Below are 16,522 nucleotides of genomic sequence, written 5' to 3' on the forward strand. Positions count from 1 at the left end.
CTTTAATTGTTCAGTGTGTTTGCTTGTCCTGATGTAGTGGGTTCTAAAGCATTTTGTTCAGTACACCATATGTTGTAGATCACAACTTGAGTTAACACAGTTCTGCACTTGACCACAGCAGCATAAATATCAGAAGGGCATTGCCACCCATTGAATGAAACTGTACCCGGGGAAATGCACAAGCTTCCTGGCTACACAGAGCTCTTAAATCAGGCATAGGCAAACTCGGCCCTCCAGATGTTTTGGAACTACAATTCCCATCATCCCTGACCACTGGTTCTGTTAGCTAGGGATCATGGGAGTTGTAGTCCCAAAACATCTCGGGAGCCCAGTTTGCCTATGCCTGTCTTAGATCTTTCTGTGGCCAAGGTGGGAAGGTGGTTCTTAATCATCCATGGAAGGTGTTACAGAAGGACAGGAGCATCTTATGGTGAGGAAAAACCCTGTATGTTTCGGGTAACTTTGGATATGATCGTTAAAAGTCAATTTCCTAGTTCCACTTTTTGATGAATAATTACAGGTAAGCATGCCAAAGCCACAAATTCCTTCCCTTTAAAAAGTGGTGTACGTTTATTCTGCCCAAGGCAACAGTCTCAGTTGGGGAATGGGGTTCTGGCTCAAACGCGGGGTTAGGTTGGACACAAAGTTCAGAGATGCTGGTGTTGTCATGGAGAGGGCCGGGAGGCCAGCTGGCTAGCCCCAGCTGGGCCGTCTCCTTCCAGCCATCCCGCTGCGAAGACCATCACCTCTGCTCCGACATAGCCAGGGCACACTATCAGCAGATCGAACTGCACACACAGAATAGGCATGAGGCTTGTGGAAGCATACTACAACTACAGATTTATTAATCATAAATCAGGACAAAGAAACATGTCTCTCTCTCTCTCTCGTCTCAGAGAGAACATAGAAAAACAAAAACTATACACAATGGAAGTTCCCAGCAAGCTGTGCTGGAATGTAAACAGACATGTGACACGCAACAATTCCATATGTCTGCTCCTTAAGATGGAATGGAAATGTCAACAGCTGGGGCACATATTGCTAGCACCAGTCCCAGATCCAGGAAGCAAAGTTGGTCAAGTGTAGGCCAAGTCCAAGCAAGGCAAGCTCAGCCAAAGCAGAGGTTCAGTCCAGATAAACAAGGTCAGGCAAAGCAGAGATCAAAGTCCAAAAAGCAAACAAGCAAGGTGGATAGCACCCTGGATATCTCCATGTGAAGTTAGTCTGGACTCAGACAAGGCAGGGGTGAATACTTCATATAGTTATATTGCATTAAACAGGACTGCTGCTTCCTTTAAGCAGCTGGCTCTAGCCTCCAATGAGGGCCAAGCCTTTTCTCTAAATGGAGCCCAGACTATTTTAGTTGCTGTGGATTCTGGTGATGTGGAGGAGACTGTGGTTGTGCTGTTGCCTCCAACATCACAGACGGTAATGTGACAGCTTTAGGCAGGAGATGTGCAGGCATCACAGGCCCTTCTGGTCCTGGAACTTCTTATGAGGTAGGGATGTCACAGGCCAGCTCAGAGGGCAAATCTTCCCTGTCAAATATGTCCTCTGAATCCAAGAGGTTTTCCTCTGAGGATGAGCAGTCGGAGCCCTTGGTCATGACACTGTGTGACTCCCCTTGATAACAGTGCTATAGCTATTATGACATATAAAAAGTAACAATTGCAAATGCGCTTTAAAAGTCATTGCTCTTTTTTGCAGTATAATCTTTGATATATTCAAACACAGGCATTTATTAACTGCAGAGTCCCTCCCCTCCACCCCCAAAAAACTGGCAAAAGAATAGATATGAATTATACATCGGCAGCAGAAGCATATATGAGAAAATGGATTGTGCTCCTGTTAAGCTGGCAGAGTGTTGATATGATGTGCTTTTAAAATGCGAAAGCCCTTTTGGCTGATAGAGGTAGCTCAGATGTATGTATCTGAGAGCCACTCTTATCAGCATATCTCCCCTTCCAGCTCTGTTTTGTTCAGCAGCATTGGAGGGTTTGGGTTTTTTTGATAAAGGCTTCTTCACTGAAAAGCAACAAGCCTGGAAGAAATATATAAAATGATATTTGAATTTGGCTAATTCGCTGTACTGCTGTTCAGATATGGAACTTGAAGGTTTGAAGTGCAATATACAGGGATATTTCACAGGTAGTAATTTATGTGGCTATCCCCTCCCCGCCACCCAGCTTTCATTCTAAAACCATTGCAAAAAGGTGGATGAAAGCCCATTTAACTCCCAAAGCCCTATGCCACCTGATATAAAAGGTAAAGGGAACCCTGATTGTTAAGTCCAGTCGCAGATGACTCTCGGGTTGCAGTGCTCATCTCGCTTGAGCCGGCGTTTGTCCGCAGACAGCTTCCAGGTCATGTGGCCAGAATGACTAAGCCGCTTTTGGTGAACCAGAGCAGCGCACGGAAACGCTGTTTAGCTTCCCGCCGGAGCGGTACCTATTTATCTACTTGCACTTGACGTGCTTTCGAATTGCTAGGTGGGCAAGAACTGGGACCGAGCAACAGGAGCTCACCCTGTCGCGGGGATTCAAACTGCCGACCTTCCGATCAGCAAGCCCTAGGCTCAGTGGTTTAGACCACAGCGCCACCCGCACCATCTGATATACATGGAGCTAAAAGCTGGGGTTAGTGTCTTGACCCTCTAACACAAGAACTTCCATCTGCAAACACTGATCACACAAATGCACTTTATATGCACACCTGAACAAATTTAAGGCTGTACACCTTTGCATGAGGCTGCACACCTGGAAATAGATCCACTGAATATAGAGCAATGCAAGGTGTGCCCATGGCAAGTGTGTTCATTTACAATGAAGTCATTCAGCATGCAAATAAGTAGCGATCAGGATCCCAGAGGATCTACTTTGTGGGGAGCACTGTAAGAGATGTCGATCTGACTGAGTGCTTGTTGAGCTAGGAACAATCATAACCATGTTCTGTATGCATTCCTCATTCAAAGGAGCTGTTAGCACAGGTGGGTGGAGGCAGGCTAGCACCTTCTGGGATCTATGATGCTTTTTAAATAGAATCCTGATTCAATTAACCAGCTGGAGCCAGATGCAAAAATAGTGACTGGGGTGGGTGGACATTTAATGATGCTTGAAGACGTGCTCGCCTACAAATTTGTTTCCAGCACCAGAACTGGGCCGCCTTCACACCATATATTTAAAGCACTGTGATGCCACTTTAAACAGTTGTGGCTTCCCCCAAAGAATTCTGGGAGTTGTAGTTTAAGGGCACTTACTTCTCTCACAGAGCTACAGTTCAGTTTCCTGTGAAGAGGAAGACTGATTGTTAAACTACTCTGGCTGTGAATGTGTCCTGTGGATGACCCACTCTGGCCTCATTATCCTTTCTTAGGAAAACAGCCCTGGTTCCCTGCCCAGCCTTTGGGCTCAGCAGCCTAATTTTCATTCTGGGGGTGAGCAATGGTGGTGATGGGGAAGGCTTTTATCATTCTCAGCCAGTGGTCAAGAGTGACTGGGGTTGGAATCCTAGAACATCTGGGAATCCAAGGCTGAAGAACACTGTGTTTGGCAATTGCTGAGAGTCCAGAAACTTGCTGTAAATCACCCAGAGCCTCTCCAGTGGATCTAGACCAGTGGTTTCCTGCAGCCAATCAGAAGCTGTGTTTTGGTTTTCAAACGTTTTGGAAGTCAAACGGACTTCTGGAACGGTTCTGTTTGACTTCCAAAGTACGACTCTAATTCAAGTTTGCATAAATGTGCAATTAACTGTTATTGTTTTGATTTTTTTGTGTTACTATCTTCCTTAGTGGGTCACACAAATGGCTATTCTGAATAATGCACTGGGGATAAGAGTTATAGAACCAAGGGGGCAGCGGATTGAAAAAGATTAGGAACCACTGATCTAAATTGACCTTCTGCCAACTCTTGTCCTACTTTCTGATAACCTATTAACAACGAAAGACACGCACACAGCTCCTCCTTCAAACTGAGGCTACATACATACCATACATTTAAAGCATATCACCCCACACCAAGAATCTTGTGAGCTGTGGCTTGTTAAGGGTGCAGGGAATTGCAGCTCTGTTGGGGGGGAGCTACAGTTCCCAGGAATATTCCAGGGGGAAATGTGTGGGATAACCAGCCTCATAAAACCAACATGTATAAATCTAATTAATGCATGAAGGGGTTAATATCATGGAGTTAGCTGTCCTACTAGGCTTAGTTATGTCCACTTCCTTTACCTTAGGAGGAACTAGTCTATCAGGCCTATCATTCTCTCTCAGTCCACCAGAGCTCAGCATGTAAAGAGCATTGAGCTGGTTGCTCCAGCTCAGACCACATGGCTCTCATCAGCCACTCTTGAATTCCTATACTGTACCAATAATCTAGGAAGCTTCACCACTTTGTAGCTAAGCCAAGTTTTATGCTTAGTGGCTAACTTTTCAGAATGGTGTATGGAAAAGCACATGAATCTGACCTTGGGTGTGTTTGTAAGTAAACCATTTCTAATATACTAAATGTGTGGTCTTTTCTTGTGCTGGAGGAAGAGGAAAACTTTGGAAGGAACTTAGAAGTGCACATTTTTAAAGGTCTAATAGCCTCTATTTCCATGCTTGACATGGCTTGATAGTTTGTGATTTTGAATCTCTCACCCAGTACTTTGCCAAAACCTGGATCTTGGCATCCAGGGGATCTCCTTTTTCAAGCATACCTATTGTTTTTCCTTGAACCCATGAAACGCGCTTCGAATGCGCTCTAACTGTGCGTTGCGCTGCTCCAGCCCACTGGGAAAGCCTCCTTTGTGGTGGCGCTGCACCCCAGAACTACAAGCCCCAGAATCCTCCAGGCGCCCCCACCTGCCTCCGGAGCCCCGCCTCCCCGTGGAAGTAGGAGGGAACGGCGGCGAGGAAGGGAGATGAGGATGGACCGAGGGGAGGCAACGCGAGGCGTGCGGAGGGCTCCTTGCGCGTGGGAGAGCTCCCAGCAGCCTCTGCCCCCCAGCAGCCGAGGCAAGTGGGTGAGGCTCAACGTCGGCGGCACCATCTTCCTCACCACCCGGCAAACGCTGTGCCGCGAGCAGAAATCCTTCCTCTGCCGCCTGTGCCAGGGAGAGGAGCTGCAGTCGGATCGGGTAAGCGAGCGAGCCCGGCGTGCCAGGGCAAAGGATCGCGGTGTTTTCGCGGGACACGTGCGCTCCTTGCTCCTGCCGGGAGGATCGGTTGCGCCTTCCGCCCGGGAGAACAAAGGAGACACCGGAGGAAGCGCCCTCCGCTGCTCCTGTGTCCCTCGCTCAGCCTTGCACTTTGCAAGGCGCGCTCGCTGGAAGGAGTCGGGCTTGGCTTATTATTTTATTTTTATTTTGCAAAGTCATAAGGCTTGCATTGCAAATGTTGCTGGGCCGCTGGATTTCCATGCATGCACCCACCCCCGGTCAGTTATATACAAGCCTCTCTCGCCTCCTTTCTGGCATCTGGGAGATTTGGAAGAGGCGTGCCGACGAAACGCAGCCGCTGAAGGAATCAAGTCCTGGAGGAGGAGCCTGATTCGGGAAGGAGCCTCGTACTGAGCATACAGTACTCGCAGAATTAAAATAAAATGAAACGACGCCTGTTTACTCAGTAGCGTTTTCCCTCCGCGCGCCCGGGCAACTGCAGCACCGCCTCCCGCTTAGTTTACTTGTGTGATGATCAGTTTCCCCGGGGAGGCAATTGGGGTGTTTGGGCGCGAGCTCTGGATCTCAGATGCGCCTAATTTACAGACCGCACTGATGGGCGCACCCTCAGAAATACGAGCGCCCAAAGCGATGTAAGCGCCGCGTTTGCCTCTCCTCTCCCGCGTTGCTGGTTTGCCCCGCCAAGCCCTCACTGGACGCTGGTCGTCAGTACAGGGAGGCGCGCCATGAAGGCTCTTTTTGGCCAGCCTTCCGGGCGGCGAATCAAAGGAGGTGTCCCAGAGTCCAAGGTGGGGCGTTCCGGCTGCAATCTGGACTCGCTTATCTGGAAGTCGTTTCCGTTGAATCCAGTGGGGAGTATTTGAGTAGAGATGAGTAGGATGTATCCGTGTTGAAGACCAAGAGTTGATCTTGGCTCTTGATTGCTCTTGCAGTGATATAAATACTTAAAGTATCGGAGAGAGAAAGCGAATTTTTGAAGTACTGTATGTAATTTCAAAGTTTCAGCTTCCCAGTTTTAAAAGTCATAGTTGCTGAGAGCAGATGGAAGAAAGAAGTAACTCCAAACCTGCAAATTTGGCTTACAATAGTCAACATTTTCTGCCTTCCCAATCTCTCCCGATTCCTTCCTCTCAACAGCATCATCCTGTTCTGAGGCTTCCTGCCACCTTGGCTCCTGTTCTTGGCCTCCTGCCTTCCAGCCTAGCACTTTCTGGCCTCTGCATTCTGTTGCATTCAACTTCCCATATCCTTAAGCAGTTTGCGAGAAGCTTCTTTCCCATTCAAGCCAATGTTTCACTTCCTTCACAGTAGAAATGCTGACTTAAGAGTCCAGGACACCCTCTTCCTCAGTATAGTGGTACCTTAGGTTACATACACTTCAGGTTACAGACTCCACTAACCCAGAAATAGTGCTTCAGGTTAAGAACTTTGCTTCAGGATAAGAACAGAAATCGTGCCCTGGTGGCGTGGCGGCAGCAGGAGGCCCCATTAGCTAAAATGGTGCTTCAGGTTAAGAACAGTTTCAGGTTAAGAACGGACCTCCGGAACGAATTAAGTACTTAACCTGAGGTACCACTGTAGTTAGATTTATGAGCATTCTGTAACATCACAGCAACAGAGGGGACATACCATGGACTATTGACAGCCATCAGGCAGATGACTGTTGACAAATTGGATGCTGTGTTTGGACACAAGCGTCTTTGGACACTTACTACCTTTGAGACTTGGTGACCAGAGCTGTACAATATATTTCAAGGTTTGTACAAAGTAGGGGGTGAGGAAACTCTGGCACATGGGCTTAATAAGACCCACTAGGCACCTTCATTTTACCCACAAAGCCATTTTGGTCAAGCCATGCCCACCTGCCCTATACCTAATATAAGGTATGTGGCAGGTCATAATTATCTGGCTCAGCCAAAACTGGCCGTGCAAGACGGTGTTTTGCAAGCGTCTTCTGAAGTCCCTTGCAAAGTGCCCTGCAAGACCCACACATGCCTAAAAAGACTCACTTGACATTGCAGTGCTGTCAGGTGACCTGCCCACCTATAAAACTTGGCCTATGAAGAGTGGGTGTGGAGAAGATAATGATCAAGTCCACCAGCCACTTCCAGTTCCCTACCTGTAGGCTAAAGGCATTATGCTGCTAGCAGTTTTATTTCCATCTGGTTGGTTGGATGGCTGTCGGTCTTGGTTGCTTTTGTTGAGATCCATGCATTGGTGGGGGGGCTTGGGTTAGACTAGGTGACCCTTGTGGTGGCTTCCAATTCTACGATTCTATAGTGACTTGAGCTGTACTCATTATATTCCACACCATAGGTTTGTTTAAAACCATTTTAGTATTGACACTTTTGTTTTAGAGCACAAACAATCCCTAGCACATTGTTTCCACAACTTCTGCACACTGGATCAACATTTTCTTTAAGCTCTTCACCATGACTCCCAAGATCCAATTCTTGGTTGGTTACTCCCAGCTTGCCTTCCACCTGTATAAATGCGGTTAGGATTTTCCTTCAGTGCCTCACTTTGCACTTGCTTACATTGAACTGCATTTGTCATTGTATGGCCCACTCTCCCAGTTTTGGACTGCTTTACAAACACTTCTTGTACATCCTGAATAATTTGGTATGTCGTCAGCAAACTTTGCCACCTTGCTCCACACCCCTAACTCTTGGTCCTATGCAAAACAATTAGAAAGCACCAGTCTCTATACAGATCATTGGAGGAGCCCACCTCTTCTATTGTGAGATCTGCCCATTTATTCCTCCTCTCCTTTAGTCAGGTTCTGACCCATAAGATGATCCCCACCCCCCTTATTTCATGAATGCTAAGTCTACACAACAATGTATATCACCCCTATCCAGATGCTTATTAACACTCTCAAGGGTGGTTCATGAGACAAGATTTACGCTTGTTTGTTGTCTGCTTCTTTTGTTTAGGATGAGACGGGTGCATATCTCATTGATCGGGATCCCACTTATTTTGGACCCATTCTGAATTTCCTCCGGCATGGGAAGCTAGTACTGGATAAAGATATGGCAGAGGAAGGTAAGTTTTCAGACCTGTGCAATTATCACACCCAAGTACAGGACTGCCTGATGTTGCTTGGCATGGCCAATGGAACAAACAGAGTGCATCAAGGCATGACTTAAGCTGACTGTAAGAAGTGGATGAACTAGCCTATAAACCAGTGGTAGGGAGCTTCTGATCCACGGGCCTCCCCATTTGGCCCATGAGATGCTTTGGGGGGAAAGGCTTAAACTGCAAAGTAACAGTCTTCAAGGAAATGCTTTGTTTACAGTGCTGCTAACATCCACTGTAAATAGAGTGCTGGTGCCATGGCTCTTGTTGTGCTATGACAGATCCTCTCTCTCAACTTTTTGTCCCTGCATCCATGACGTGTGTGTGAAAGGAATGTCAACATTTATCGTAGTTCCATTTACAGAGTACAGGGAATGGAGCTAATATATTGTCCTGTGTTGATAAAGTTTTGATCCTTGAGAATACACTTGTGCTTTTGTGTCCTCAATGTTTCAAGTTTTGTCCTCTTGGTACAAAGAGAGAATTTAAAGCAAAACACTTTGTTTCAGGGCCATGAAGAATAAGGTGCCAGCTCCAGGTTTAATGGGGAGGGGAGCTTGGGCAGGAAGCCCTCACTGAGAGGGGGGTCCATCCCTCAGTGAGTCTGTGCCCCCATTGCCATTGCTTTTACAGGTTGTTGCTCCTCTGCCGCCTCATTATTACCACTTGCATGCTTGCCAGACATAGTCAATAAACAAGCAGGCACTGGGAACTTCACCATCACTTGCTTTCCCTCCCTCCCTTCTGAGCCAGAGGCAAGCAGAACAGATTGCCTAAGGGATCACATAGCACCATATATACCTGCCAGGCAACTGTGCTCCTTAGATGATGCACTGCTAAGAGCACTGTGTGTTCCAGAGGTGCACTTAGTATGCACTAGAAACCAGGCGTTTAAGTTTTGCAGCTCCATTCCTTTGGAATCAGTTGGCAGCTGAAGTGAGACTTCTTATTCCAATTGCATCTGTTACTTCAATTGCATCTGTGCTATGTAAATCTTTGTGTTCCTTGCCTTGTTTTTGATTCTGGACTTGGCTTAGCCACACGCTTCCATTCTTTCTATATTAATTTATGTCGTCTTCTGTGTATGTATCTAGGCAATTTACAAACATCATAGAAACAGCTAAAATAGTTTTAAAAACCATACTGAACATAACTGAAGAGAGGTTTAAAAACAATACAAAAAGAAAATCTAAGGTGGAGAACTTTTCATCCGGCTGGAAAAGCCTGTTTGAACAAAAATATCTTCCACTGTTTCTGGAAAGTTCAGATAGTGGGTGCCTATCCTATCTTGACAGGAATGATGTTCCACAGAACAGCGGCAACCACATTGAAAGCCCTGCTCCAAGTTACTGTGGAGTGGGCTTCTGATATTTTAGGAACTTGAAGAGGTCGCTTTGCTGTAGAATGCTGTGGTCTACTGGGTACATAAGGAATAAGGAGGCCTCTCAAGTAACCTGGTCCTTAGTGGTATATAGGGCCCAGACCTTGAACTTGGCATAGTAGCAGATTGGCAGGTAGTGCACATCCCACAAACAAAGGTGTTGTATGCTGATGGTGCTTGGCTCCTACAGAAAAAGAATCTAGCCGCTGACCTGCCCTTCCAAACCAACTTATATCAAGCACATTGCAGTAAATCCAACTTGGAGGTTACCAGTGTGTGGGCAATTGCAGCCAAGCTGTCTTGACTAGGGCTGGGCAATGTCAGGTTTTCAACATTGTGATGTATCACCAGCCAAACATAGCGATCTGGCAGCACATTGTGATGTTAAAAGGGAGGTACAAGCTGCATTGGCCCTGGCAAGGTGTCGGGGTGAAACCGCTGCCCCACCCCATGCTGAGGAAGTTTGCGGTGGTTTCACCCCAGTAACTCGTGGGGTGGGGAAGAGGCAGCTGGATCCAGGCACCAGGAGGAAGAGGCTTCCTGCCCGTGCGAAGATAGCTCTGTGGGTGGAGCTTGTCAGGATTTGTCCGCAGGGCTCCCTTGCCACCTTCGCATAGGGGGCGGCTTCTTTAAACTGCTCCACTGAGGGGTGCACAGCTGTCGGGGCCTCAGCGGAGAGGTTTAACGAAGCCCCCATCCTGTGCGGTGGCAGAGTGACTTGGGAGCAGTGGTGATTTCAGCCGTGATACATCTCCCGGGCTTAATCTCGAACCCGGAGCAGGTGTAGCTATCTTACCAGCTTAAGCTATATCCTAATAAACCACCTCTTTCTCAGGGGAATGCGGGTAGACAAGTCAAGAGCAAGAGTTGTCTTTGAGCTGCTCCACTTTTCATTCATTTTCTGCATCGCAAGCCAGGAGTAAACACAGTGGAAGAAATGCTTGCTCTGACAAGCAGTTATGGATGACCCTGACTGGTGGCATGGTGCAATTTTGGTATTCTGCTTTTATCCTCACCCCATCTCTGGGAGCTGGAACATTGGGCATGGGCAGGAATCAGAAAGCTCATCAAGGTCCTCTTAAACATTGATGACTAGAACGTCTGTGGTCATGTCAAAAAAGGAAGGTCCTCTCCCTCCTCTCCCACTGCCCCCTGGGATTGAAGCTTTCAGTGGCCATAGTTCTTTATTCATCTGCTTCTGCGGAAGGAAACAAAGATATTGAAAGGTCAGGGTTTGAAATAAGATGGTGTGTCTGAGCGGGTTCTGGGTAATAACAGAATGCTGGTTCCTAAGCATCCTTCTGTTTCCACTGTGGATTCATTAAGTGCCTATTGCTATTGCTAACTAGGCAGCGGAGGAGGTTGTGCATGCCTCTGGGGAGGTGATGGATGCAAATAACCAGAGATTAGCATAGCAGATGACAAATGCTTATTTGCCTATGTTGCAAGAAGCAGCATCTCATGTTAACGATCGAAAGGCAATATATATCCCTATATCTCTTACTGAGGTCACCAATTTGTCTTTCTGGAGAGGTTAGCCTTCTTCATGGGTTCAAAACTTGTTGATTAGTTGATTCTCCTTGGTTGACTAAAAGGGGTTCATTGTACAGAGACTTTATTTTCTTGAAGCTGACCTCATTTGCACCTCCCATCGTTCCATGTCCCATTTCTCTTCTGCGATAGAACATAATTTAGGAGGGGGGGAATAGTCGTTGCTCCAGCAGGGCATCAGAGAGCTCAATAATTATTTTCCATTTTTCATGATGCACAGCTTGCCCTTCTGTTTAGTACTATTCACGAGAGGCTGTTCCAGAACCCTGCTCAGGGGCGTAGAAACCATTTCACCTGCATTAATCCCAGACTGAATAATGGGACAGTTGATTTATTCCCTCCTCTCTGCTTAACCTAAATGGGTCGCCTTCATTTGAGTACCAACTCCATGTATTCATGGATTATCGACTCCTCTATCTTTGGCACTCTGTGCTTGTATTCATTTAAAGTGTTCTCCGTACTTATTGATTTATTCATATATTTCTTCATCACCCTTAAGAGTATGCAATAGGTACAGAATTCCATCCTTATGTGAAACTGCTATCCACACACGAGGGCACAGGGCTGCCAACAGGATTGCTGGGTCCTGGTAAAGGTGTGGATTGGGCCCTCAGCTCCATTCGCAAAAGAGGAGACAAATCTGTACCACATTTTGCATATGCTCTGTGTCACATGCAAACTTGTACTATCTTTTGTGGGTGGAGTGGAGGGCCAAAAAAACAAATCTCTCTGTGTGCGCGCACCCATGTAGGAAGATATCTGACCGACAAGAGGAGCTACTCCCATAATTGTGATTCCATGCTAGGGAAGGTTTAACCTGTTGTCACACAAGTAGGATGCATCTATACTATACATTTAAAGCACTTTTCATACCACTTTAAGCAGTCATGGCTCCACCCCCCCCCAAAGAAAAGAATCCTGGGAACTGTAGTTTGTTAAGGGTGTAGCGAGTTAGGAGACACCTATTCTCCTCAAAGGGACACAATTCCCAGAGTTCTCTGGGAAGAGGGATTGATTGTTAAAGCTCACCGGAAATTGTTAGGCTATTGATACTACATTCTGTGTAATGGTAGGCGTGGCATTTTGGATTGCAGGTGGAGAAAGTTGTCAGAAGATATTTATGTCAACCAAAGTCTGGGAGCCCATGCGTTGATAATTCAAAAAGCAGTGCATTTTAATAATGCTTTTTGTTATTTAATAATTTTAATAATTTATACCTCCCTAGTAATAGATTCAGCATTTTTTTTGTTACAGGTCGAAACAGCCACTCTCCTCCCTTGCAACTCCATCTCTATTGAGCAAAAGGATTTGAGCCTTTGGTAGGCAAATATATACCCATCTAAGTGTTTATATTTGCAGCAACAGCACATTTCCAATAATCATTCTGACCTCTGGTCAGTTGTGGCCTCTTAGCCTACTCTACCTCACAGGCTTGGTATGTGGATTAAATGAGGAAAGAACCATGCAGGCCACCTTGAGCTGCTCAGAGAGAGAAAAAAAGTAGGAAATAAATGCAATACATAAATAAATAAAAACTCCCCTTCTCCCCCTATGCTGCTGCTGCTGCTGCAGTCAACTTACTAGCTTTTTCCAGTGACATTTCCCTAAAGCACCCTGGATAGCAACACTGCAGGATTGTCATATACAACTCTCTCTCTCTGAGCCCCTCTCCCAAGTGTTAGTATAGCAATATGTGAGCTATGCTTTTTCAGGCACAGTGCCCCCCCCCCCCGCAATATGGATAGACTAATCATAGCATTTTTTTCAGTGTTTACATAGGGGGAAAATACATTCTTGCACAAAATTAATTTTGTTACAGTTTTCACCCCCAAAGGCCTTTGAAATCCAGCTTTCGCATTATTAAAGGTAAATTTGCTCTAAAGGTGTTCCAGGACCTAGACTGGTATTGTCCTGAATATATGTGGACATGCTGTTTGTTTTTCAAGTGCTAGGTTCTGCTTCCAATTTAACAACTCAGATTTACAACTTCTGTCGTATGTGCCACCCAGCTTCTCGCTCTCTGTGGCTGTGCATGTGTACACTTCCCACATTTGTATATGTGTGTGTGTGTATAGTGGCCATTTGCCGTTTTAGTTTTGAGCACTGTTAAAAGAGTGCTGGATTGCATTTTCAACATTAGCTGCAGCATTTTCCTTCCTTTGCTCTCATTTACATCAAGTGCCCCTCTGGGGTTGCCATCCTTAAGGTCAACTGGGACATCTTTATAATTGTGGCATCTCTGCGAAGTCTTTTTACTTTGCAGAGGGCATAAATACCAATGGTAGAAATAAATACTATAATAAAATGATGGGCCTTTTCTGCAGTGGTTCCCCATTTGTGGGATGCTTTCCCCAAGGAGCCGCACCTGGCGCCTTTATAACATATCTGTAGGCGCCAGTAAAAACATTCCTCTTCTCCCAGGCCAGGCACCCCCAAACTCGGCCCTCCAGCTGTTTTGGGACTACAGTTCCTATCATCCTTGACCACTGGTCCTGTTAGGGCTGATGGGAGTTGTAGTCCCAAAACAGCTGGAGGGCCGAGTTTGGGGATGACTGTCCCAGGCCTTTGGCTAATGAAATAATCTGACCTTTTAAACTGGGGGGGGGGGGGGAGCATAGTTTTTGTTTGTTACTACATTATGAATTTTTGTGTTTTTATATTGTAAACTGCTCTGTGATCCACAAATAAAGGGTATATAATAGTAATATTTTTTAGCATTTATTTAAACATTAGCAATAATAACATTCCCTCCCCCCGCCCCTGTAGCTTTCTTTTCTCTCCGTATTTTCTTGTTAGCTTTGAATTTCCTTTCTGGTGTCCATTGTATAGCTAGAATCAACTCTGTCCGGCATTCATTAAGCCGATAGCTGTTTCTCACTACACACCCTTTGAAAAACCCCTACTTTGAACATAGTTATCAACTTATTTAGGTTTGGAATCTTTTTCTCTTGCAAGTTGTATCTTGGTGCTTGGTATGTAGACTGCAGTTACTTGTATTCTTCCTGCCTCTAGGAAATTTAGACTCATTTGACTCCACAGTGCTGTGGAAGTCTTGGCTTCAGGCAGCGTGCACAGAAACAAGCTCTAAAACTAAAAGTGTTTTCTTCATCTTCTCTTAAGAGTTCTGCCCAGCCACAATTGAACCACTATCATTTTCGAAAGAAGAGCTAGCAATCCTTTGCTTATGTTATGAAAGGTTTCTTTTCATTGCCCATTACTTTAGCTATCAGTTTAGTTCCTCTTCGCCAACCCAGTGCCCTCCGGATATTGTTGTACTACAACTCCCATCTGCCCCACCGAGCACACTTGGTGGCCTTGAGATTAATTGCTCTCAAGCCTAACAACCTGCCTCATGGGTGTGAGGATTTAAAAATAGAAGGGGTGGAGGACAGCTTTGTATGGTGCATTGAACTTGCAGGAAACATGGGATGGCCATGTACATAACAGGATGGTTCACCCACAAAGGAAGAATGGCAAATGAAACTGATGGGGTATGCAGAATTAGCAAATCTAACAAGTAGCGTTAGAGAACAAGAAGAGACTAGATTTAAAGAAGATTGGAAAGCATTTGTAGATTATTTGAAAAACTATTGTAAAAATGTTAAGGCACTAGTCGGTTTGGAGTAAGCTCAGCTGTTTAAAATTATATGGAGGGAAATAATATAAATTTATTTATTTGGGTTTTCAAAGTAACATTTTACAGAGATATATCAAACAAAATTAATGAAAACAAGATTCCAAGGAATCTCCTGAACTTCCATTCTCCCCTTTGTGGGTCCTATTATTAATCATTTCCTCCCGCATCTTTTATGATAATCCAAATCTTTTACATTTCCGTTGTGTCCAGAATTCAGTCTTAAACTACAAGTAATATTCCAATCCTACTAACTGTATGGAGGGAAATATAGAGGTAAAATGGCTTTGCTTAAAATAGAATATTCAGTAGTAAAGCCTCTCCTCCTACAAGAGGGGAGGTGTTGTGGGCGGAACGTGATCTCTGCGTCACACAGGGGGCGCTGTGCCCCCTGCCCCACTCACCTGGCTGGCGCACCACGCCCACAGGTAAGCACCCAACCGGGCGGCTTGGAGGGGGCATGGTTTGCAGTTTAAGTTACTGCTGCGGCAGCCATTCTGCCTCATTTTTGCCGTCTCGTCGTGGCAGTTAGCCACTGGAATGTGTTGTTGGTGTGTGGAAGGGCTAGGTGTGGCCATCGCCTACCCCTTCAAATTTGGGTATTCCGTTAAAGGAATCCAGCGGTCGTGGATCTTGTCCGATGCCTGTGTGGCGGAGGCCATGGCACGACCCTCGGTGACATCAGGGGAGAGCTTATAGTTGTATTAGCATCAACAGGCTCCACCTTCTGGTGAATAAACCCCCTTTGGGCTCGCCCCCTCTCCGAGTGGGTGGAGTCAATCTGTTGTGGTCCAGTGCCTAAGCCAATACCTTCTCACTTGCTGTAATCAATAAAGTTGTGGCCTTTTCTTGCCCATTAACCTTATATTCTGTGTCTGTGTGTCCTCATTCCACAAAGCGGGGATCGGGTCCTCAAACCACAACTGTTAATTTAAGGAAACCGTGGAAGATGGATGGGAAGTCAATTGTATTTTTTCTTTCTTTCCTGTTTTTATTTCTCTATTTGTTATGCTTGTATTTTGAAAAAATATATATAATAGGATGGCCTTGCTAGTTGGTTCTGATGTGTTTGGGAGTACACATGTGATTCAGCCTACCTATGGGATCAAAGCATCCCTATGGAGCCAGCAACAAAGGAGCACATAAGAAAATAAGAACCTGCTATATCAGAGTCCATCTAGTGGAACATCCTGTTCTCACAGTGGCCAAGCAGATGCCCATGGGAAGCCCCAAATTAAGACCTGGGTGCAATAACACTCTCCCTTCCTGTGGTTTTGAGCAACTGGTATTCAAAAGCACGTTGCCTCAAATCATGGAGGCAGACCATACCCATCATGGCTAGTAGCCATTGGAAGCCTTTAGCTTTAGTATTTGATTGAGGTTGGAGAGAGACTGAGTTGAGAAATAAGACCAAGAGTACATATTGATACAGGAATGTATTAGAGAAAATGTAAAGAAATACAGTGGTGCCTCGCAAGACGAAAAGAATCCGTTCTGTGATTTTCTTCGTCTAGCGCTTTTTCGTCTTGTGAAGCAAGCCCATTGGCGGATTAGCGCTATTAGCGGCTTTTAGTGGCTTATCTGCTGATCGGATCAGCTGATAAGCGGCTTAGCGGCTTAGAAAAAGGGGGGGAAGAAAAAAAACCAGCAGAAATTCGCAAGACATTGTCGTCTTGCGAAGCAAGCCCATAGGAAATTCGTTTTGCGAAGCACCTCCAAAACGG

At 45.7% G+C, this 16,522-nt stretch overlaps 1 protein-coding gene and 1 long non-coding RNA gene across 3 annotated transcripts in view; both read left to right on the plus strand.

The window, feature by feature from the left end:
* The first annotated feature begins 4,868 nt into the window (after window positions 1-4,868).
* The window catches only part of KCTD17 (potassium channel tetramerization domain containing 17), a 32,031-nt gene continuing 20,377 nt past the window's right edge, over window positions 4,869-16,522 (plus strand). The window contains exons 1-2 of one of the 2 annotated variants that reach the window (XM_083462405.1): window positions 4,869-5,112; window positions 8,091-8,199. In XM_083462405.1, the coding sequence (XP_083318531.1) occupies window positions 4,897-5,112; window positions 8,091-8,199 (325 nt within the window). In that variant the 5' untranslated portion in view covers window positions 4,869-4,896. The remainder of the gene's footprint in view (window positions 5,113-8,090; window positions 8,200-16,522) is intronic. The other variant, XM_083462404.1, reaches the window with a different exon arrangement.
* On the plus strand, window positions 8,211-12,077 carry LOC310687393. The gene is made up of 2 exons (XR_014516404.1): window positions 8,211-8,702; window positions 8,742-12,077. It is a non-coding gene; the product is annotated as an uncharacterized lncRNA (long non-coding RNA).

The sequence above is a fragment of the Podarcis liolepis genome (genome assembly GCF_965112155.1).
Source record: "Podarcis liolepis genome assembly, chromosome: 10".
In the NCBI taxonomy this organism is placed as follows: domain Eukaryota; kingdom Metazoa; phylum Chordata; class Lepidosauria; order Squamata; family Lacertidae; genus Podarcis; species Podarcis liolepis.